The following is a 22,447-nucleotide window of genomic DNA, read 5'->3' as shown; positions in this document are numbered from 1 at the left end:
GAGCCCCAGTCAGCAGGCCCAGGGCACGCCATCTGTAACCCTCCGAGTCCTTCCGTGCATGTGTGTGCCTATGTCAGTGTGTGTTTACCTCCTTATTTATGTGTGTGTCCACTTGCGTGCTAACTTAGAACCAAGGGTGTGTGTGTGTGTGTGTGTCTGTGTGTGTGTGTGTGTGTGTGTGTGTGGGTGTCTGCAAACCCAAACCACCGTGCCTCAGCCTGTTAGTCTTGCTACTTACCAGGCTTAGCCAGATGAGGGCCACTCAGCCCGGATCTAATTCCTTCAACTCTGGCAGCACTTCACTCCTGGCTCTTTTTGCCTCTCAAGTGTGCATCTGTGACCTTGGCTGACATCAGAGGGGGTTAAACTGTGGACTTGGAGATGCGGCCGCAATGATTGAGTCGTAAGCTAGTTCTTGGATCATGGCTTCCTCGCAGCCATCTGGGCTTCTGCGGGGCTCAGAAAGAGGTTATCCCTCTCTTACTCCCCACAGCTGACCCTGGATCAGCTGTAACGGCGGAGAATTTAGTAAGAAGCATCCTCGCTGGGATAGGTAGCGCAGAGTGGGGATGTTTGTGGATGGAAAATCACTGAGATGAAACTAATAAAGAGAGGCAATCTCTATTACCACTTCAGTTGTAATCCCTCTGTTTTATTATGTTGAGCTCCGCTTGTGGCTTTTGTTTTATTGTTGTCTTTGAGACTGTCAATCTAAGACCGTGACATGTCTATACTTAACGCTTGTCATTATCAGCATTTGAAGGAACCGGGTCTATGAAAACAATCCTTGGTTATGCAGCTACAAACAGAAAGCTGTTATGTACATAGACCACAAAGAACTTCCGTTTTCATCACCTCTCAGTGAGTAATTTGCACCCACACCTAAAACACACGCACCAGCTCATCTGCATAGTCAGGTACTTACAAACTCACACCCACACACGCCATTATACTGCGTTCCCCGGGTCGCTGTGTGCGCCCTTTGCATCCTGTTCGGTGCAGCGCCTCGGGGCCTAGCCTGGCTGCTCCTCCAAACAAATTGTTGGCTGTTTTAAACGCCGAGGCCCTTTAATTAGACTATTTACTTAATAGGGTGAAACAAAACTCGTGTTCACGCAGCAGGAGAACCAGGTAATGCAGAAGTTCAAACACCTGGCGGAGAGCGCTCCTCTGGCACGTACGCGTTGCGCACACGTGTTCGCATGCATACGCAGACGCTCACATACTGCACGTACTATAGTCTCCTCACGTGCTTTGCTCGGCTTGCGACTTTTTCTTTCGGCTGATTACTGGGGGGGACAAAAGGCACCTAGGGAAGTGAGTCAGTCAGTCAGTCAGTCAGTATTGTCAGGCTGACATTTTTCAGAATTCGTCCTCTACTGTACGCACAGTGAGTAATGGCAGTTTTTGTTGTTGACTTACTGCAGATTGTCCTGTGGGAATGTGAACATCAACTCCTCCTGAGTGCCACTCCTTTGTTTGTCTGTTCAAATGTTAACAAAAAAATATATAAACATGTAAATGCTTATATTTGCAGTATTAATATGTACATTAAGAGCTCAGCGTTGGCTGTCAGTTTTATAAGAATATCTCGTTGATGGTCATATTATAGCCTGCACCTGGACGCGTCCGATTTATGCGCGACAAGATTTACGACTGTTTCAGTCAGGCGTGTTTACAATCACAGGTTCACTGGGCGTATTATGTCATCTCGTCATGACGAGCAGTGTCAACATTGAGGTGAGTTTCTGTGTGCAGTCTGAACAAAACATCTTATTTATTTAAAGATGATTCCTGCTGTTGAGGAGCTTCTCGTTTCTTCCCATGGTTTGTTCAAAGGGAACAGCAAATTTGCTGTCTTCTCTCGTCTTGTCAGACAGTTTAATATACACATTTCTGAAACCCGATATCTGTTGTGCAACAGTTTAAAGCTTCTGTCTCAGAGTTTTGCTTTACACAAAGGCTCCAGAACTTAACACCACGTCCCCCGGAGCTCTGAAGATGACTTGTAACTAGGCAATTTATGTTACAATAGACTATAATTAGCTGGGCCAGCTTGACCCCGCTATTGTCACCTGGAGACAGGTGGGAATTGTGCCTACGTTGGATCGACCTTATCATGTGACCGGGGTCAGGTGTCGTCCAATGGCTCGGCTGTACGGCTGTTGAGGCAGGCCTCATCCATCACCGGCTTTATTGCACCATTCAGGTGATGCCCACAAGGCAGTAATACTTGGCCAGAAGGGGAGGGAGCATGCGATACAGGGGAGGGATAAGGGTTAAAAATGATCGTTTTACAAGATCACTCTCGGCACAACAAGTTTTCACAGCAACGGTATGCCACTGCCCTGGAAAACTGAGAGTTAGTGCTCCCAACGCCACATTAACCGTCTTCCTGATTCCCTAACAGCAGATTTACGGCCTTCCAACGGCGAGCCGTGAAAAAAAGCGCAATCACTCGCAGGCTCGTAACCTCTTTACCCTCGCCATCAAGTCCCCGTATTGCTCCATTCTCTCTCCTGGGTTTTATAAATAAACAGCGTCATCAGGAAAAACTTTGTGTCTCTCTCTTTAGAACCAACTCTAATTAGTTTTGCCTGTATTTATAAAAATGTTTCACTCTGGTATTTGGCCTCGTGTGGCTTGTTTGGGATGCTGACTTGAGCAGGGGCGGCGGCTCCTGTTTAATGTTACCCTTGGGGTGTTACTTACAAGGCTCAGGGTAAACTCTTTTTTTTTTGTTTTGTTTTGTTTTTCTTTCAGGTTTTTTTTTCTCAAAGTCATTTGCTTCTGTGGAACGAAACCTGCAGCCTGGCACAGGTGGCTACTAGGCCAAAAGCCGCAGCCTCGCTCATGCCTCCCCAGGCAGCCTGGGGCACACACTCACACATTAGTCCTTCAAGTGCACACACACTTATACTCTCTCTGACTGTCTGTAAGACGTAGACACACAGTCTTGCTTAGACCCAGAGCCTCGGGGGGCGATCTATCTCTTCATTTCTCCACCCCCTTGTCGGAAGAGTAAACGGCCAGAAGGACCTTATCTGTTTGTCCTTTTCCTGCCTCTTTTTTGGTTTTTATTAGAACCTGATTGCATTTGAACAATTGTTGTCTGCTCGTAAATTTTGCGCCTGTGTTGACATTAGGCCACATTCCATCCCATAGCCCGAGGAGGAGAAGGAGCAGGCCGCGGTGTTCGGTAATTTGTTACGCTGTTAAGCACCTAATGGACGTCCACCTGGTTTTTGAGAGCAGTAGCTGTAGTTCAGGGGCTCGCCTCCTTTGCACTTCCAGACTGCAATAGTGTTTTATTGCTTCCAATTATGAAGGCTGTTTAGAGGCTACCCACCTTTGTGTGTGTTTTTTTTCTGTTACATCTGGTTCACCCTGCTCTAGACGGGGCAGCCAGCCAGGCCACATCAAACGCCTTGGGTGTGAAGCAGGCTGAGACCGCGCAGGTACAACAAAACTTCTCAGTTTCTGCCGCGGACTCCAAATAACTCTACCAACAGTGCACGGACACGTTGCAAACTCATGGCGGTTTTTTTTCCAGCTGGCTGGAGATGCCTGTAATGAGCCTTATTTGTTTCATGTGGTTTAATGAGTAGTCCAGACTGCGGCTGGCGAGAGGGAGACCCCACAGAGTCAGACGGAGGGCTGCTCCACCCTAAGGTACCCCCGCAGAATCACTGTTCCCAGCGGTAGCAGGGGCCATGGTGGCACGTGGGTGGGGTGGCTGAGGTGGGGGGTGTCGGAGGCACCACGTGGCAACCACCTCCCCTCTTGCTAATGCATTTTTGTGTGGTTTCCACAACCATTAATTAAAGGGAGAAGGAGTGCATCAGATGTTAGTTTTATTAGCCAAGGCTCCTTAGAGGGAATCAAAATGAAAGGAACATATGTCATGCATTTGATGATGCCCCCTCCCTCTCTGTTTTTTTTTTTTTTTTTTCCCTCTCTCCACAATTGCCCACCTCACACATTCACAAAGTGTACAGTCAGCAGCTGTCTGCAGACACAATAGCGTTTGATTGATCCCGAGGAAACGGTTAAGACGCAGCCCTGCCCACGCTTTCTTTCTTTCTTTCTTTCTGGCTGACTGGCTGGCTCACATCTACGCCGCTGTACATTTAACGCTGAATGTGGCAGTGATTGGGGTAATAGGATTTGGGGATCTGAGGCACGGTTCAGACTCTAATGAGGACACAGCACCTTTTGGAGTCCTGGGTGGTGTGGGTAGAGATCTGAGACTTTGCTCCGTTCAGGTAGGGCCTTGTTCTGAATGGCTCCCTGTTACACTGCCCTCTGCATAACAGCACGAATATCTTACGCAACGCAGACGAAAGCTAAGTACATAAGCGCTATCTGTCCATCCCCGTTTCACATATTAAATACCTGCGTGACGTACAGAGACAGATGTGCTCGATCGCTCGCTGCTTTCATAATGTTGCATATATACAGAACGTACGTGCACAATATACTTCTTTCTTTCCTCTCCCTCCTTGGGACGTGATTGCACGCCTCCCCTTCAGGGACAGGCTGATTTATGAGACACATGCCTGTTTTTTCATGACTTGTTTGATTGCATTCTCAGCTATCGGGCACTCAGGCTGCCAAAACCATAAAAATTCACACCTGCACAGAATTGCTGGAGAGTGAGGCAGAGCACGAGGATGCAGGTGATCTGAGGTATTCGACTTCCCTTGATCAGCGTCGGCATATGACACGGTTCAAAATTGACAGCGTGGATTGATTGATGTTCAACGTACCTTTGCACAAGCTTCTCTTTGTGGTCCGTTTGGGTGTACGGGTATGGCACACAGCACATACTTTGGGGATGAATCTCAGCGAACTACCCAAGAACGTGTTGTGCTTTTGTCTTGTACGCAATCGCAGACAAGTCTACTCTTTTCTTTTTTTAAACATTTTAAATAAAAACTGATTCCTGGCATGCCCTAAAATGACGTCCTGAGTCGAGCAACCCAAGCTGTCTGGTCCCATGTGGTTACAAATGACCTCCTCTAGCGATAATGCAATAACTGTTGCCTCCTATCTACATCCTCTGGCTTCTTTTTCACTTGGCCTGACACAATTGTGCATTTATCAGTGTAATTGCGCGAGTCGGAAGCACTGATGTTGTCTATTAGGCGGATTTCCATCCTGTTAAGAGCAGAAGGCCTTTTAATGTATGGCCCTGCTTGAGTGTGCTGCTACACAATTGCGCGCCGGGCCAGAGATTGAGTGGGCTGATGATGCTGATGACTGGGACGGCGGTGATGGCAGCGGTGATATTGGACCACCCTGCACTCTTCTAACAAGCCTTTCAGCGAGAGTCTAAGAGTGAAACAACAAAGTGAAACCGAGGTTAATCATTTTATTTACTCGTTTTTCTCCCCCTCTCTCGCGCGCGCGCCACTACCTCTTTCTCCCTCTCCTTCTCTCTCTCCCCTTTCTTTTAACCAAGTGATGGAGCCCGGACCGCGGAGGCGGGGAGGGAGGAAATCGATGGGGAGCGCATTACAGTAAAACGTATTGATTAGGAGACCTGCGAGCAGTGTGTTGGTCGCGGAGATGGTGGAATGATGCAATGCTTAAAGGAATTTATCCTTTGACTTTTACATTAACCTTTTATTGACTGCTTTGCCTGTCCATAATTAACACTCACTTTAGCTAAAGTGGTTAGTTTGAGCGCAAAGGGGGCTCCGGCCCTTATTGCAGCGAGGGCCGTTGGAGCTCCCGCCCCAGCCGCAGTTCAAGTGCACTGTGCTGCGTGGAGGGAAAGGCCTCTGTGGAATAGAGGCGATAGAATCCTAGATACCTTTCACATTAGCATACCATTTGAGCAGGGGCCTGCCAGGCTATAAGGTTTCAGGGCAAATTGAAATGAGTGATTGTATTGCCAATCTCTCTTGACCGAGCGCCAGATGGGATAGTTAGGCCCATATCTGTCTGGGGTTAATCCATTGGAACAGCCTGGACTCACAAACACATTCCCTCTCTCTTTAACACCCCCCCTCCCACACACACACACACACACACACACAGACACATGCACACCTCTTTGTCTTTGACCTTAACTTTAAGGTGGACTGTTTTGCCATGGGAAAGTCTTTTGGTGAGCTTTGTTTGTACGCCACTGTGGCTTACACAGAATTTCTAGCAAGAGCCCTGGAGAGCTTAAGGCACCTCGCTTGATATTGACTTTTTGTTTGGTTCCATTTTAGCAGTCAAGGGACGGCACTCTGTGAACAGTGGTAGATTGTGTAAAAGTGTGTGCTGAATTACCTACACTATATTATCTTTGATAGTGTCCCAGTCTTGATATCTTTTATATCTCCGGTAAACCAGGAGCCTTCTATTTGCAAGCTAATGTTGCAAGATCCCCTGTCAAATAAATGCAGGAGCTCTGTGGAAGGCGGCTAGCCGGGATTTTACGGTACGTAGCCTTTCATTATGAGTCAGGGCAGCAGAAAAGAGGCAAGTGTTTTCTCTCATAGCGCTACTGCATGAATACTTAATCAGGCCAAATCAAAAGCCCGGGTTCCCTTGGCCTATGGTGTCCTCAAGCTGATGTCAGCAGAACCACACAGTGTGTGTGTGTGTGCGCGTGCTGTCTGGGTCACTTTGCACTCACACACACTCTGTAGATATGTATGCCAGCCATGTCCTCCTCCTCCTCCTCCTCCTCCTCTGAAGTGGTGCTTCCTTTAATTCGCACCCTAAATAAATGATGAGAACATTTAAACACACGGCTCGTCGCAAAGCCCCAAGGTCGCCTAATCGTATTATTTATGAAGTGATGTGCTACATAATGGTACTTAGTGCATGTTAACAGATGCTATTATCAGGCCCTGATCCAGAGCGCTGAAGATATATTGGACAGTGGATGTTAATGCTGCTCCTCACCACCATAATGCAGCAGCTCTTTAAAGGGCTAACCGCACCAAAATGCAGCACTTAGGCCGAGAGCCAGTCGAACATTAAGTGGCTCCGGTGAAAATATATAACCACAAATTGTGGCAGCCCCCGGCTGTCCCCTGACAACTTTAACATCCCCTCATCTCATCCATAACCGACCCCCCTCCCGCCCCCCGCCGTCCTTCTCACCGGCTCTCTGTGCCCTCTCCATCCCCTCCTTCATTCGCTGGTCACAAGGTGGTGGCAGTCGTGTGTGTGTGTGTGTGTGTGTGTGTGTGTGTGTGTGTGTGTGTGTGTGTGTGTGGGGCTTGTTTGAGGTTTTGTGTGAGCGTGGACAGGGTAAAGAGATATGACAGGACAGACCCCGGCATAATGACAGAGTGGGGAATATGACTGGCCTTGTGGCACAAGAAGCAAATTCTTGGTCCACAAGCACACGCACACACATACACACACACACAACACACACATGCCATCCGCTACCTCTCCCTCGTGCACCTCCGGGTCAGGGGTCACTCTCGTCTGTCAAGAGGCAGAGGGAGGGCAGATTTACAATGACAGCCGAGAGCAACACGGAGTCACAGCAGTAAATATTTACACAGGTCTGACAAAAGATGTGGCCGAGGTCTGCGGGGGTTCCCAACACTGCAGAAATTACAACCATCCCCGGATTATTAATCACAGAAAAAAATCACGCAGTGACATGAAGAGGCTGGATTTCTCACTGTTGTGTCATGATTGCAACAACAGAGAATGATGTTCTCGTGAAAGCATCCCGCTGTGTGCGCGAGATGAATGGGGCATTAATCACGATACGTGATATCATGGTTCCTCATCGGCTCGATTCTGTTGCAACCGTTTTACGACTTGAGGAAGGCGTCACTTTCCTCCTTTTCCTCTCAGCGCCGCTCAGGTAAATAAGCTTCGCTGACATCCTTGACATGAGTTTTCGAGGATTTCAAAAGCCGAAGCAACTACAATTAGCGTTAAAATGTCCATAACAATAAAAATGGATCATCAAAGCAGTGCTAACAAGAAACTTGAATGTCTTTCAGTCCTTTGTACACAATGACAGTCTCTCCTGTCCTGGAGCAGTTAGTTGGGTGCAGTATTATTAGGAGCCATAAAAAAAGAAGAGGAAACACCAGCATGGTGCCTCCTGGTCAAACACAAAGTACGTGTGCGCACAGTTTGTGCGTTAAGGAATGGGATAACACTTATTTGACTAAGCAGCTTGACATTTATGAGACATTTATCATTCATCACAGAGGAACCAGATAGAAAGGCATTTGTTTAGCTTCACTTATTACAGCCCTACTGTTATCAACTAGTGTGTGGGTTTATAAATTGTGTACATTTGTGTACATTCTGATTTTGGTGAATTCACTTCCCAACCATTCAATTTTACGGTTGTTTGGCTAGCTTGAAGGGTAATTGGTTTTGAAAAGTCCACAGCAATTAAACCGGTTTCACCTTAAGTGTCGCTGCAGCTGTAGCAGGGGGGGAAAACCCAACTGCTCAAATGACCTTAATATAGTTTGACGACACATCCGCGTCCGGAAAAATAAAAGCACCGGCAGCAAGTTTTGCGAGAGATCCTGGACGTGTGCCCTAGCGCTGACGAGTGTCTGCCAGCAGGCTTTGATGGGAGGGAGGAGTTAATGGGTTTGTTTGTTTCCTGTGTCCTGTCGCCTCAGGTGCCACTCGAGTCTGGCCCAGACGTTACCCCCCGAGGAGGCCCCGGTGGACCGGCCCTTCTGGGGTGTGGATGACCCCAGCATGCCTCTGCCCTTTGATCTGGCTGACATCATCAACAGAGTGGAGTCACTGCTCTGGAGGTGGGCCCGACATGCTGAAGTGTGGAAATGTTCTTATGTACACACTGAGTACATGCAAATATGTGTTTAATATAGGTCAGGCAGCATGCATACATTCAGAGGTGATGTTTATGTCTTAGTCATTACTTCACTTACATATGATTCATTGTGTCATTATGTCTAAGAGAAACACACACAGATAAAATCCTCATGTAGAGGCTGTGTGAACAGCGAACAATAAGAAATGTCAATGTAATTCGACATGCAGCGCACACCGAGGAAGAAACGCTCAAACGCTGGCCCAAGGCACAAACAACTCAAGTAGCCACTTAGGGACGTTGTTGGAACCCAAAGGGGGCTCGGAAAATAAGGACAAAAGAGAAGTTGGAAGGACTTTGACAAGCACTTATTTGTTTCAGTATCAGCTTTTCAGCTTTGGCAGCCGCACAAAATAGTTGTACTTCATGTACAGATACGCAGAACGCACACTAGCTGCCAAAGTCATAGTATTTTACGTATGCATCCTATCAAACAGCTACCATAGGCCTTAGGCTTTTGCTGCCAGACTCAAATTCCAATAAGAGGCATTTGGATTTCCCGATGAGGTCATGTTTCAACTGGTTCCAAGAAAGAAAAATACTCGTGCAAGCTGTTAGACGGCCCTACGTCCAATCAGTGCTTCTTGATGAATGCCTCAATCAGCGTTAGCATTAGCCGGTGTCCTAAAATGTCTGCGTTAACATCTGTGATTCACTTTCACAAGAGGCCACAGAGATGCGTTTTGACGGCCCGCGCCTCTCTTTTTCCTTCTCCAACAGGATGTGAAGGGTGGACTGACGAAGTGAGAAGGAACGACAAGAAAAACACCCCACCAGCTTTCCTGAATGGTCCCCCCCATTAATCGAGGGGGACGACCACTCCGCTGATGACACCTCCATTGCGATGCCACCGAGATAGATTTCTTTTCGATTGGGGCGTCTATACAACCTCCCCCCACACCCCCACACCCCCACCCACACCCCCTTCACTTCGCCCTCCACTCCCTCCACTAGCTGACCCCGGAATCTCTGCCACAGTTCCCCCCCTCCCCTCCCCTCCCCTCCCTTCTTGGATGTGGCTGGAAGGAAAGCGGACCACCGCAGTAGATCCAGAATAGTGCTTCAGTAACATGCTAACAAAGCAAAGCTTAGCACCAAGCTACTAGTGTGTCTGCGGTCTAACGAAAACCTTTACGCGGAGCCTGCATTTCAGTGTCAGCATACATTGTGTAACTATTTATTATTTCAGTGTACTCTGTTACTTAATCTCATGTAACCCAGACATGCTTTTATCAATGGATTGCCTCATTCTCAGTACAGCTCAGTACATACATATGCTTTCTACTCGTCATACAGTGTTATGAAACAGTATAGAATGGTAAGAAAAGTCACTTTGCTCACATGGTATTGCATTTTTCACTTGTGTATATTGTAACTCTTCTTCTTCTTCTTCTTCTTTTTTTTTTATTGTGTTCAGAAGTTGTTGGAATGAGCCTGAAGAGACCAAAGAGAGATTATGATAAGAAAGTTATGAATGTCACCCAATGAAGAACATAAAGAATGTGTAGTTAAGTGTTAATGTTGCGACCGCGTGCCTGTGCCATGTTTGCTGTGTGTGCGTGCGTGTTTGTGCGAGTAAATTCAGCCGTGTGATCAGTCGACCCGCGCGCGTGCGCGCGCTCGCCCGTCTCCCACGCGTTCTACGTGGAGGCGCTTGTGTATGAATGCGATAGCGTGCGTGAGCCCGTAGGCAGCCCGCCAGTTGTTTGTTCTTGAAGATGTGCATATGGAGAAACAGAGGCTAGCAGCGGGGGCCCCTCCTCTCTGCCTCTGCTCTGATGAAAGGCAGCGCTGATAGAATGACCCGGAACACAACCGCCGTTTCTCATAATTACAGCTGTTCAATCGCTTTTAATTACTCTTAAAGTGTGTAGAGCACCACGTTCCCCTGTAATGCTGCGGGCCATCCGAGAGAGTGAGAGAGAGAGAGAGAGGGAGAGCGGGAGAGGGATCCGGCGCTTCTGACAAAAATCCACTTTCAAAAATGCTAAAGAGGGTGGAAAAGGGGGCCGACGTCAAAGCAGTGTAGCAGCCCTCCTCGTTTGATTTCTTTCTCTATCTAGTTCACGACGAAGTAGAGACGCTGTTTACTATTAAAAATGCAGAATGCACTCCTTTTTTTACTTCTGAAGTCTTTTCCAAGATGTTAATGGTTGCCAAACGCTGTTCTTCTTACTTCTTCTTTTTTGCTGCGCCTTTGTTGTGTGTTGTTGTCAGAGAGATTTGTTTGTAGATCGGCAGTAGCGTTGACTTGTTTGAATCACTCTGTGCTCCCTGCGCCACAGCTTGTCTGTCTGAAGCAATAGGAATGGCAGTAAATAAAAAAACAAACACAAAAAAAACAGTGTTTTATCCAATAACCTGCATCCGTCTCATTTTTTTAAAAAACCTCACGGTGGATAACTGTCTTATGACGGGTATAAGAAAAAAAAAACTTCATACGTGTGTGTGTCAGTTTGAATGTTGATTGATTTGTATTGCTAATATTTTCGACCTGACTCGTGCAACCCGTGCGAGCATGTGCCTCTTTACCTTCACAGTGATGAAGTCTCTCCCTGCAGTCTCGCTTTACCTCAAGGTAAGTAGGACAGCAAAGGCCAAGATCCCTTTTTTCTCTCATGTAGAACAGATGACTGCACAGTAGTCAAAAAAGTAGTTCCTACTAAATGACAAGTTACTATTTCCATATGAATTTGCTGCAAGTGTCATATTGGTTGTATTTAATTCACAGAGCCAGTTTTATAGTTTTATCAATATCTTTAGCTTTTATAAAATGCACAACCTGCTTTTTTTTTTTTTTTTTTTTTTTTTCCTCCTTGTAGCCGGCCGCCTTTTTGTCTGTTTTCTCTGAACTTCAAAGGGACCGTCTGGATTAACAGTGCAAACACCTTCCCCGACAGACTGATTGATGGATTGATTGAGTGAGTCATGTCGCTCCCCGCAACAAAAGCGACGGCTAATATTCCGTACGTCTCTCCGAAAGCCGCGACTCCGCACCCTTACCCAACTGCTGTCCCAGAGGTCGCCTGTGTTAACTACTTCCTGTAGTGGCTGAGTGACTGAGTGATGGATGAGCGTGGAGCACTCTCCCCTCAGGGGCCGGCTGAGGGAAAGAAAGAAAAAAAAAGAAAAAAAGAAAGGGCCCCACTTTGGAGAGACAATTACGCAGCGCTGGTGAGAGCCACAGGTATGCATTGTTCTGACCGGGGTCAGCCGCCAGCCAACCAGTCAAGCCACCCTCAATTAAACCAACAATAGGCGCGGGGAGAGATAAAATAACCAGGTGTGTGGTGGGGAAAGGTATCGGTTTGGGGTCATATCCCAGTCAAATGTTTCACCGTGTGGCTATAAGGCTGGAGTTGAGTGTGGTTTAATGGTAAAAGGAAATGGACTGAATTCAAATCTGTTTGGTTTATTGGGTTGTTTTGGTGACAAATGATTTCCACCAGTGTCAGCGCAGGACACTTTTATTATCACAGAGGGAATCTGACTTGAATCATTGAGTCTTTAAGTAAAGACTTTGTGCAATTTGCGCTGTCTGGATGTACAAGACTGTGTAAAAAAACAAAACAAAAAAAAGTCTGTGGGTGTGAGTTTTTACAAATTAATGCATGTGTTTAATGTATCTAACCGCATGCGTGCGTGCGTGCGGGGTTCCAGAGTGCAGGCTGGTGTTGGGGGCCCTGGGGCCAGAGAGGCAGTGGTAATTGTAGAAGCAGGCAGAGGAGCTGAAGATAGCATAGGAGATAGCATAGCTCTGGGGCGGCTGTCAGCGGTGGGACGGGCCACGCTCATTTGTCACCGGGACAGACAAACACCGCTCAGCGTCGACAAAACACTGACATGATTGAGTACACGTGAAGCAACACAAGTCCTAATGTTTTGCAACTGTTAATTGCACTAAAGGTCATAAAAAAAGCAGACTGAAGAAGTTTCCCGTCAGCAGAAACACAAGGCCGCGCATAGATTCCCTGTAAATTACCACGCCGCAGGTTACGGATCCAGATTAAACGCATCACCCCGGCTTATTTTTATGATTTGATTTTTTGATTTACTTGGAGGTTCATCAATAAAATAACTCTTTCTGAATGCGCGCTGCTTTGTTTCATCCGCGAAGTTACGCCTCAGATAATCAAATGAATGCTTGAAAGCAGATAAAAAAGACGAAAATTCATCCTTTATTTATGCGTTTACAGTAACATCTTCTGTTGACCTAATCTCTCCTTTTCTCTCGTCTCCTCTTAGGCTCGTCGAAGCGGAAGCAGAAATCTGAAGCATCTCATCCTACAAACCCTCTGTCCTCTCTCTTAGCAGGCTGATCACCACTGACATGTTCCCTGGCCCCCAGTTCACTCGGTATTAGAGCGGGAGTGAAGTGATGGTGAAGTCTGGATGCTGATGTTGAGGCTGTCAGGAGCTTGGCAGCTGAGGAGCTGAGATGAACACAGACTATGGCATGGTGTGTGTGTGTATGTGTGTGTGTGTGTGTGTGTGTGTGTGTGTGTGTGTGTGGCTGGAGAGGGGATCTTAAGGGAGCGGCGCCTCGCAGATCAAACAGCAGTCTGATCAAATGTGGAGCATGTTTGTGGGTCGCTGCCGTGGCCCCCAGCTCCAGTGACCAGCGGCCCCAAAAATCATCCATCCTGCAGGACTTCTCTCTCTCTCTCTCTCTCTCTCTCTCTCTCTCTCTCCGCCTCTCTTTTCCAGTCTGAAGTGGCTGACCCATTTTTTCCCCGTTCACGTCTCATCGGCGTCTCCCTCCACACCTCTTGTTGGATTTTCCACTCCCATCTTCAGTTACAACCCGAACTACAGGATCTCTCCTGAAAGGTCACCTTTGTAGTATTTTCACATCAATTTAAATACCGTGACTACTGTAAACACGAGAGGCAGAGAGCGAGAAGACGGGAGAGTCTTTACGGGCTGAACCACCTGTTCCATTGTATCATTTGATCTGATAACAGAAAATCACCTGGGTTGCTTTAGGGCACCAAACAAGAGCCAGTTTTATCTTGTCAGCTAATGCACAACTTATATCACCTTTATCGTGCTGGAAAAGTTCCGCCTGCGCGTTACCTAAGTTCATGTTGCCCGAACGTCAGACAAAAGGTGACAAATATTGAGACCCCTCCTCCTCCTCTTCCCCCTCCACTCACCGAGCCCCCTCTGTTTCTCCAGAGTGGCTCTGAATCGTACCTGTCTCGCTCTCTTACCGTTGCGGGCCCTGTTAGCGGCGCCCTGCCATTCATATCAGTGGGATTAAGTGGATCGTTTTCCAGCGTTAGCAGCGCCGCCGCCAAGTGGTCTTGATGTCAGGCCAAGCATAATTGAGTCATCTGCATCTCATCTAAAATGGATGAAAGGACTTTTTGATATTACTACACCCCCCCCTCCAAAACCCCCTTATACTCCCCCCACCTCAAGCTCGCGCCTTCCCCTCACCCCAGATACCCAGAAGGAGAGAGAAAAGGCTTAGGCTAGCAGGACAGCGGAGCAAGCGGAGAGGACGAGGTCAGTCGGGTCTTGTGATCTGTCGCTAATTGTGGAGTGAAAGCAGAACAGAGTCTGGTGAAGGAGCAAAGGAAGAGAAGATTTACTCCAGTTTAAGCGAATAATGGTTTGATGGTTAAGGGAAGGTTATAGTTGAAACATACAAACCACTCATCCTCTCAACATCCTCCCTGTAACTGTACCCTGCCGCGTTACAAAAAACATTATTTCCTATACCGCCATTAAATTCCTTCGGAAATGCTGGATGTAACAAACGACGTAGAGGAGACGAGTTCTTATATTTCCCTGATTTTTATTTTATTTTTAATTTTAAAAGGATTTTATTGTAGGATTAGCATAGGACTAAAAACGCCACAATGTAAAAACGAAGAGTTCGAACCAGACTGGCCTTCACGTGGCTGTTTAAACGATCAACCTCAGCCGCCTTTGTCTGCCCCGCCGTCATATTTAATATCTCCGGAAGAGACGGACAAGACAAAATTGTGAATATGAGATTATTAAGAGGGAGAGGGTGGATGTAAGGAGAGGGGTCATTTACATAAAAGCTAGTATTGGGGAGCAGGAAGGTGTGATGTATTCGCCAGGAGAGATGCTCACCTTTTTCTGCTCCAACCTTGACGACGGATTGATGCCCCCCCACTCCACCCCGCTTCCGCCTCCTCCCAGAACACACACAAGCGCTCAGCGGCATGGCGCACACACAGATACATACACACATCCTCAACGCTGCTGCCCCTTGATTGACAGCTCTTCAAATGAGTGTCTGAGTAGCGCTGGGCTCTGGCCCTCCAAGTAAGTGGGCCGTCAAATTACATCCAGGGGACCGGCTGGCCCACTCTCCCCTGGCAGAGGAGATCTATTTATTTGTCTGTTTATTTGCTGGGTTTAAATATTTGGTGGGGGGAGAAAAAATATTGAATTTTTGTCCCCCGGTCAAAGTCCCCTCATATTTAGTTAATAAAGAGCAGAGGAGGTTGTTTGCCCAGAAAAGTGCAGGATAGGGGACTTTATTTAAGGCGGTCCTCAGAGAGAGCTGGTGACCTTCTTCTCATGGAGGAGAGGGCTGTGTACACTGCGCTGTAGATTCACTCCGCCCGCCTGCCTCCCTCCGCCAGCCTCTCAGCCTCTGCTCAGACGCGCTTCCTTCCCTCTTCCTCCACGTGTTTTGTCACTTTCCATTCTTCTCTCCTCCACACGCTTGCCTCACCCGACTTTTCTCTGCTCCTTTCATTTCTGCCCATCTTCCTGCAGAGGCTTCCTCTATTTGACTGGAGCCTTCTTGCTCTCTCTCTCTCCATCCCCTGGGCTGCGTCCAGGTTAAACTCTTAATTGCCTCGGCAGTGGGTGGTTTAAGGCGCCGGCTCGCTACAGCTCAGCCGGTCCCTGTGCAGGGGGCTGCGGGGTTAACTGGGGAAGGGGGTGAGTTGCTCTGTGTTCGATTGTGTGGCTGCTGCTGCGCGCTGGCAGACATTTGCCGAGAGATGATAAAGACTTATTAATAAAGATGACGGAGATGACCTCTGACAGCCGCTCTACAGCGAGCCTCTGCTGCATGTTGCAGATTAAGACACAAGGTCTGCATGATCTATCTATCTATCTATCTAAACTGACCACATCCACACCCCAACAATCAATACTAGCAGGATACTAGCTTGTCTGCTGTCCTGACTCCCTGTCCCGCATCGGGATAAACCGCTCCGGTATGTGCAGTCGGGCCCCCCGCCCCCCCATCTTGTCACATACAACCGCGCGACACGTGTCCGTGCGGATTTGAGTGCCGCGCTTCACCCCAGTGCTTTCCCGTCGCTGAAATAAAACCTGCGACATGCCTGCTCAGCTAATCAATGGGATCAATGGTGTATTGCATCCACTTATAAATATGTTGACAGCTGTCAGGCCCCTGTAAGTCACTAGTCAAGTCCTAATTTCTGCCGCCATGACAAACAATAACCTGTGTACACTGTACCGTATATCCATGTGGGCTGAGGCAACCCAGCGTCGGGAGCGGGGCCCCCGGCCCCTTTCATAAGGCTATATTAGCGAGTTAATGCCCCCCGTCTCGGTGCTCCACCTCTGCTATTGATTCCTGTTTAAAAGGCTATGGGTAGTCAATACCACCTCCTCATCGCCATCTGTCTCTATTTACTAATAAATAAAGTGGAGAGCATTGACTGGTTTGGCTAGGCCCTGTAAAAGCATGCATGCTAATGAGTGCTGGGCCTCTGCGGCCAGCGGAGGCGGGAGGAAGGTGGGGATCCTCTCCACTGACTCCTCTCTCTCTCTCTCTCTCTCTCCCTCTCTCTCTCTCTGTGTGTCCGCGGCTCTTCCAGAAGGCGCAGCACTCCAATCACGGTAATTGCCCGCCGGTCCAGTTGTTGTTTAACATCGCTCATCAGACGAAATGCGGTTTCACTTGAGCTGCATAGATTTTTCTCCCGGCCTCGCTCGTATGTTCGTGCTTGTGTCCTCCCCCCCTCCTCTCCTACCAGTGTGTAGGTCGCCTCTTAAGGTCGTGTCTAGTCGTTTGTCAGATGTGGCCCATGAGCGCCGGCGCACCACACTCTGTCACACCGATCAATTACAGATCATACAGATGGGCTTGTTTGGAAGGGCCCCCATGACGCATTACTTCTAAAAGGCTCTCAATCTTTTGCATCCACCTCGTCCCTCCCAATCCTCTTATTTTTGTAATATCTCTATTAGGAAAAAATGACAATAAAGATATGTGAAGGAAGGAAACAATCAATATTTGGAATGACAGAAATTCCTCACGTGAAGCTGGATTAGCTCTACTATAGTGCTACTACTACATATTATGATTATTATTATTAGAAGAAGAAGAACTCCACACACACACACACACACACACACTTGTACACACGGCCTTAGAGTCCATTTGGTTTGGTCTGACACTGATTTCCTGAGTGAAGGAGCGGTGCTGATGTGCGGAGGCTCTCATAGCTCAGCATAACACAGTACTGCTGTGTCAACTGTGACCCCAGCGACCCTGCAGGAGCCGGAGAGCGGGCGGCGAGGTCGCTCTGCGACTCAGGTGAAATGAGGGGTCAGAGGTCAGCTGTCCAGTGTGTCAGGCTTGCTGATCGGGAAGTGTAGCCTCTCGCTTCGGGGAGTACACAGGGAGCGTCGTGTTTTGGACTCACACTCGCACTCTGACATAAATCTTCCGTGCTTACATGTGGTGGAGCTCCTCGCTTAGTCGGCATGCGGCGGGGAGGTGGTGGGAGAACAACGCTGTCACCGATGCTGAGTCATCTGAAAATACGAGTCGTCTTGTGGTCGACTGCCGATGAATTCTGCAAAAAAAGGATCTAATTTATTATAATTGTGTTGAACAGAAATTGGGTGTGAGTGCGTATCATACATTTTGTGTTGACAGAAGGACAACATGAAGCTACTTTTCATGCTAACCTGCTACGCTGAGTTGAATTTAGCATGTCTGAAGCAGCGGCGCACTCTTACAAAGCAACAACTTTTTTTTCTTTTCTTCAACTTCATTTTATTAAATTCTGTTTTTAGTTCCCACCGCGCAATTCTTAAAAGCACTTCTAGTACCCCAACACCGTTCCCCCCACCTGTGGCGGCATCATACAGAGTCAAACAGTGCAAAGGTTCATGTTTGTTTGTCCCAACCCCTGCTCTCTATCTGCAGCTCACTCCCATTGTAGACACATCCAAACGGGCCCCCCTACCTCTGCAGCGCTGAGGCCGTCCTTCCTTCCATCCGTAGCCCAGAGTCTTGGGCTGGTGAGCTCACTGTTGTTCTGAGCCACCCCAGCATCCTGGTAGCGCTATGAAGAGAAAACAGCAGCGCCGCAGTAGAGTTTCCTTCCCGTGTCTCATCTGAAGCAGGCTCTGCTGGCTGTCCGGATCAAACTGGCCCACAGTGTGGTGCCGAGTCCTCTCTGCAAACAAGAGGAGGCCCGTGCATTAAAGACTCGCCGCGGGGGCACCCATCCTAGAAGTTTCACTTTTCAACAGCCTCGGAGAGGGTAACATGACAAGGAGAGTTTATGTGGGTGTTTGTGCCTGAGCGCAGGTTTCACATATGTATTCAGTTCTTCCTTTTTTTTTTTTTTTTTGGATTTATTTCAAATATTTGACCGTTTTGCTGGTTCATCCGACAAAAAGTAAACATTAAAGTCAAACTTCACCATCAGAATACCCAGAGTATTTAATTTATGTCATAAAAATGAACTAATATCACCGCTGCATTTTTATTGTGAATTTGTTGTCTTCACTTTGATATTTTAAGCACAGCTATTAATCCTTCATTCAGCAGACCAAGAAAAGTTTGAGTCTCAGATCTGCTTCCTTTATCTTTTTTTTTCATCCTCACTGAGGAAGTAGACAGGCACTCTTCACTCTCCCATTTTTTGCTCTTACCCCCCTCCTCTCCTCTCCTTGCCGTCTTCCACCACTCACTCTGTCCAGGGAGTCATTATTGCTTTGGTAAATATTTCATAGGCCTCAATACCTTTGCACACAGCCACCTGCCAGCTGCCTCTCCCCTCTGTCTCACTCTCTCTCTCACACACACACACACACACACACACACACGGTGGATAGACAGATCAAAATGAAAGAGAGCAAAGTGGAGGCGGTGGAGGTGGAATGAGAGAAAAGCCGTGTGTGCATTTACATGTGCAGTGAGCAGCAGAGGATCTCGACTGTCGTCCTTTCAAAAGATGGAAAGATTCCCTGGATGTTGTCAAATCTACGCCCAACAACATTTTCTTTCTTAGGTCCTGTGTTTTTTTCTTTTCTTTTTTTCCTTGCCCTAAGCATTCTTTTTTTTTTTTTTTTTGTGCAACTCGCCACATAAAAGGTTCTGGTTGCGTATCCGAGATGGGTGAGCTGGCGAACAGTCGACAGAAAGAGCCCGGTGCGCGCTTAAGACAAGACAAAGGGAGAGCGAATACTAAGCTTCTCCTTTTCTGACCTTGAGGAGGCCTGCGAGCAGCACCCACTCTCCCTCCCTTTCTCGTCCTCTTCTTCTTCCCCCTGCTATTCCAGCCCCACCTGTTTACTCTGACTGGGTTAGAGCGGGGTCTTGCATCACCTGCAGTGTCATCTCTTTCTCTTCTCTTCTCTTGCCTGCCCTGTGTTGTTCCCCTCACTTCTTACCTTGAAAAAGACTCGAAAGGAGTAGCGCTCCCGAGATGAAATATTCAGCGTGGGCATAAGCGCTTTAAGTTGTTTCAGAGTGGATAGCTTGTTGCCACCGAGCTTTGGCTTCATAAATAAATGGTCAACAGTGGCCTCTTTGACTGCCCTGACTCCTGTGTATATATATATATATATATGGCTGAGATGTTCGTGTGCCCCGGGCTAGGCCCTGTCACTGAGTTCCAGGCCTTAAATATGGATAAGCTGTGAAACGCCTCTGGACACACTCCTATGTAGTCAGTATAATGCTGAATAAAGCTCAGACGTACACACGCCAAGAGACCGGGGGACAGAAAACGTGAAATCTTTCTGCCATCTTGGGAAAAGCAAGGCTGTTAAATGTGGGCGCAATGTGGAATATTAGTTTAAATATGCTTTACACTGACACTGCATGTTTGGATCCACAGCCAACAGGCACAGACTCTGTCATTTCCACCGCACCAGCGAAGTGATGGATACACCGACTGTTACGAACAGAACGTGCAAACCTTCCCTTTGCCTTTCAGCGTTCTTAACGGATCCCCATCCCCGATTTTCTTAAAACCTGCCCCTCTCCTCTCTTTTTTTTTTTTTCCTGCAAAATCTCCATAGCAGCCCTCGTTTCTGCTCGGGGAAAAGCCGGACACTTGGGTTTCCTTTGAGCCTTCCTATGTAAACGCGTGTTCTCACATTTGCCCGGCTGCGTTGGACGTTTCTAACCAGGAAATGAAATGAGTCCGTAACAAATGTTTTGGCTTCTGTTGAACTCTTTAGCGAGCAGCGGCTTGCCAAAGTGCAGAAGTGTTTTTGAATTCCCACAACCCCCCTGGGATGGAGACTCCCGGAGCTTCCGGGTGGAGGGTGAACACTTTCTTTGACTGACAAAATAAATAAATAATAATAAACGTGGAAGAAAATGTTTTACGGAGCTGCATGGTATTAAGGATAAGAGGGATTGGAATAAAAAGGTTTCCCATTTGTAGATTTATAGAAGTCCATTTGTGTTTCATTTAAAGTGAATGGAGATATGGTCTCGGTCTAGCTGGGCCATTTAGGCTTGTGCGTTAATCTGCAGGTGAAAAGGCTTTTTTTTTTTTTTTGAGTTGCGATAAAGACGCCCTTGAAGACAGATTTGGCCTCTGGTGCAGCAAGTTGAGCTCAGGTCATGAACAATTTGTGCCTCATTGATTTTCTGTGGGCCTAAGTGTGCGCGTGCATATGTCACTGTGAGGATATGCAGAATGCTAACACCCATGAGCCTTGTAGCCCATAAATCAGGAATAGGAAGTGGTGTGACACAAGCTGCAGGACTGGAGCAATAATGGGCCCCGCTTCAGGTGGAGGAGGAAGACATCAGCTGCACTGATCTTTACTACCCCGCAGGGCTCTGGAGATTACTACTGTTCAACACTATTCCAGTCGTTCAGGTGGCTAAAAAAACTTTTCCTTCCGCACACACCGGCACCGTACCACACACTCATTTCTTTACAGTATGCTCAGTAGGAGTCTTGACAGTACTGTACTGCATGAATGATGAGCTGCGTTCACGGTTTGTTCAGTGTGCACTCGCAGACAGCAGCGTTTGTTATTCTGTCTGTTTGTTGCAGATAGGGCCCAGGTCTTGTTAGCTGTCAGGCCAAGCATCCACAAAGCTTTTCCCTCACTTATTGATGGGGATCCACTAAATTACAGGCTCAAACAAGAGAGGCGGCGGGGAAGAAAAAAAAAAACAACAAAAAAAAAACAACCCTTGTAAAAGTTTCCTAAGAGCCCCTCATATTTCAGCATTGTGCGCGTGTACACAAAGAAAAAAGAGAATGAACGTCAAGAAGATCCCAAATGCATTTTTCTTATTTCACTTTCTCTATTCTTTTAGCTGTCATTCTTTGGTCAGACCCTGTCTGGTCTAGCTATTATCCTGGGGCGTTATCAGTGTGTAGCTGCCTCCTCAGATCAGGTCTGTGATAAGGGCTAAATAAATGGAATGCTTGGCTGGTGGACATAGGTCAAGCCTTGTTTCGCCACTGTTTTTTTCATGTGTTGTTGTGTTTGTCTGCAGGGGAAGTGGAGGGTGCAGCACGGACGGGCTCTGCAGTCTAATGAACTTATTGATTTCAATTTCAGGGCTGCTCTCTCACCGCCTGATGTTTCTGAAGCTTTCATCCATTGCCGGCCATAAATTAGTAACTCTGTCTCTTGTTCAGGGACTTCTTTTTTTTTTCCCCTCTTCTTCTTTTCCTCCTCTCTCTCACTTGCCTTGTCTCCCTGAGACAGGTTGCTGTGTTGGAAACGCCGTTTTTAAATGTGTTAAAAGCTTCTGTGGTTAGATGGATGCTTCCTCCGTGTGGGTGTTTTCTGTGTGGCTTAGCATACACCTGTCCCTGACAGAGATGGAGCTGGCGAAATGACACGCGATGCGTGTGTGTGTTTACCATCAGTTATTGGGGGTCACTGGAGATGCTGAGTGACCGCTTTCAAAGGGGTGGGGGTCCAGAGAGCAGCTGACAACTTTGTGCATGTCTGTGTGTGTGTGTGTGTGGGCGCATGTGCATCCACTACTAATCCATATCATGTATCGCATGCACAACATGTTTTCCCTGCAAATTTGTGCACACATCCAGAGGAGGCCCATGCCAACATAAGTGAGTGCATTCCCAGAAGAAAGTCCGGCTCCTTGGAAAAACGAGAGGCCACCGGTGCTGGGACAGGAAGCCTTCTCGGCCCCGGCCCTAACGAGCACTGTGGGAGCCTCCACTCTGGACCCGGTACATCCGATATCCCCGATGATGTCCAAAGGCTAAACAGTTAAAAGGTCCGGTTGCTATATGTAGATGCGCAACACCCCCGCCCCCCCGTTCTGAATCTGATACTCTGGGAATCACAATAACAAGGTTGTGAGCTCTGGTCAGTGCTCCAGAGCCACCAGTCGGCCTCCCA

General features: G+C 47.6%; 1 protein-coding gene across 2 annotated transcripts in view; it reads left to right on the top strand.

The window, feature by feature from the left end:
- The window catches only part of fto (FTO alpha-ketoglutarate dependent dioxygenase), a 113,693-nt gene extending 102,503 nt beyond the window's left edge, over positions 1-11,190 (top strand). For both annotated transcript variants that reach the window (XM_047580443.1, XM_047580442.1), the window contains 2 exons: positions 8,616-8,756; positions 9,554-11,190. In XM_047580443.1, coding sequence (XP_047436399.1) covers positions 8,616-8,756; positions 9,554-9,560 — 148 coding nt within the window. In that variant the 3' untranslated portion in view covers positions 9,561-11,190. The remainder of the gene's footprint in view (positions 1-8,615; positions 8,757-9,553) is intronic.
- The last annotated feature ends 11,257 nt before the right edge of the window (positions 11,191-22,447 follow it).

The sequence above is a fragment of the Mugil cephalus genome, chromosome 3 (assembly GCF_022458985.1).
Source record: "Mugil cephalus isolate CIBA_MC_2020 chromosome 3, CIBA_Mcephalus_1.1, whole genome shotgun sequence".
NCBI lineage: Eukaryota > Metazoa > Chordata > Actinopteri > Mugiliformes > Mugilidae > Mugil > Mugil cephalus.
Note: the sequence above shows the minus strand (reverse complement) of the source record. Positions and strands in the feature narration are given on the sequence as shown.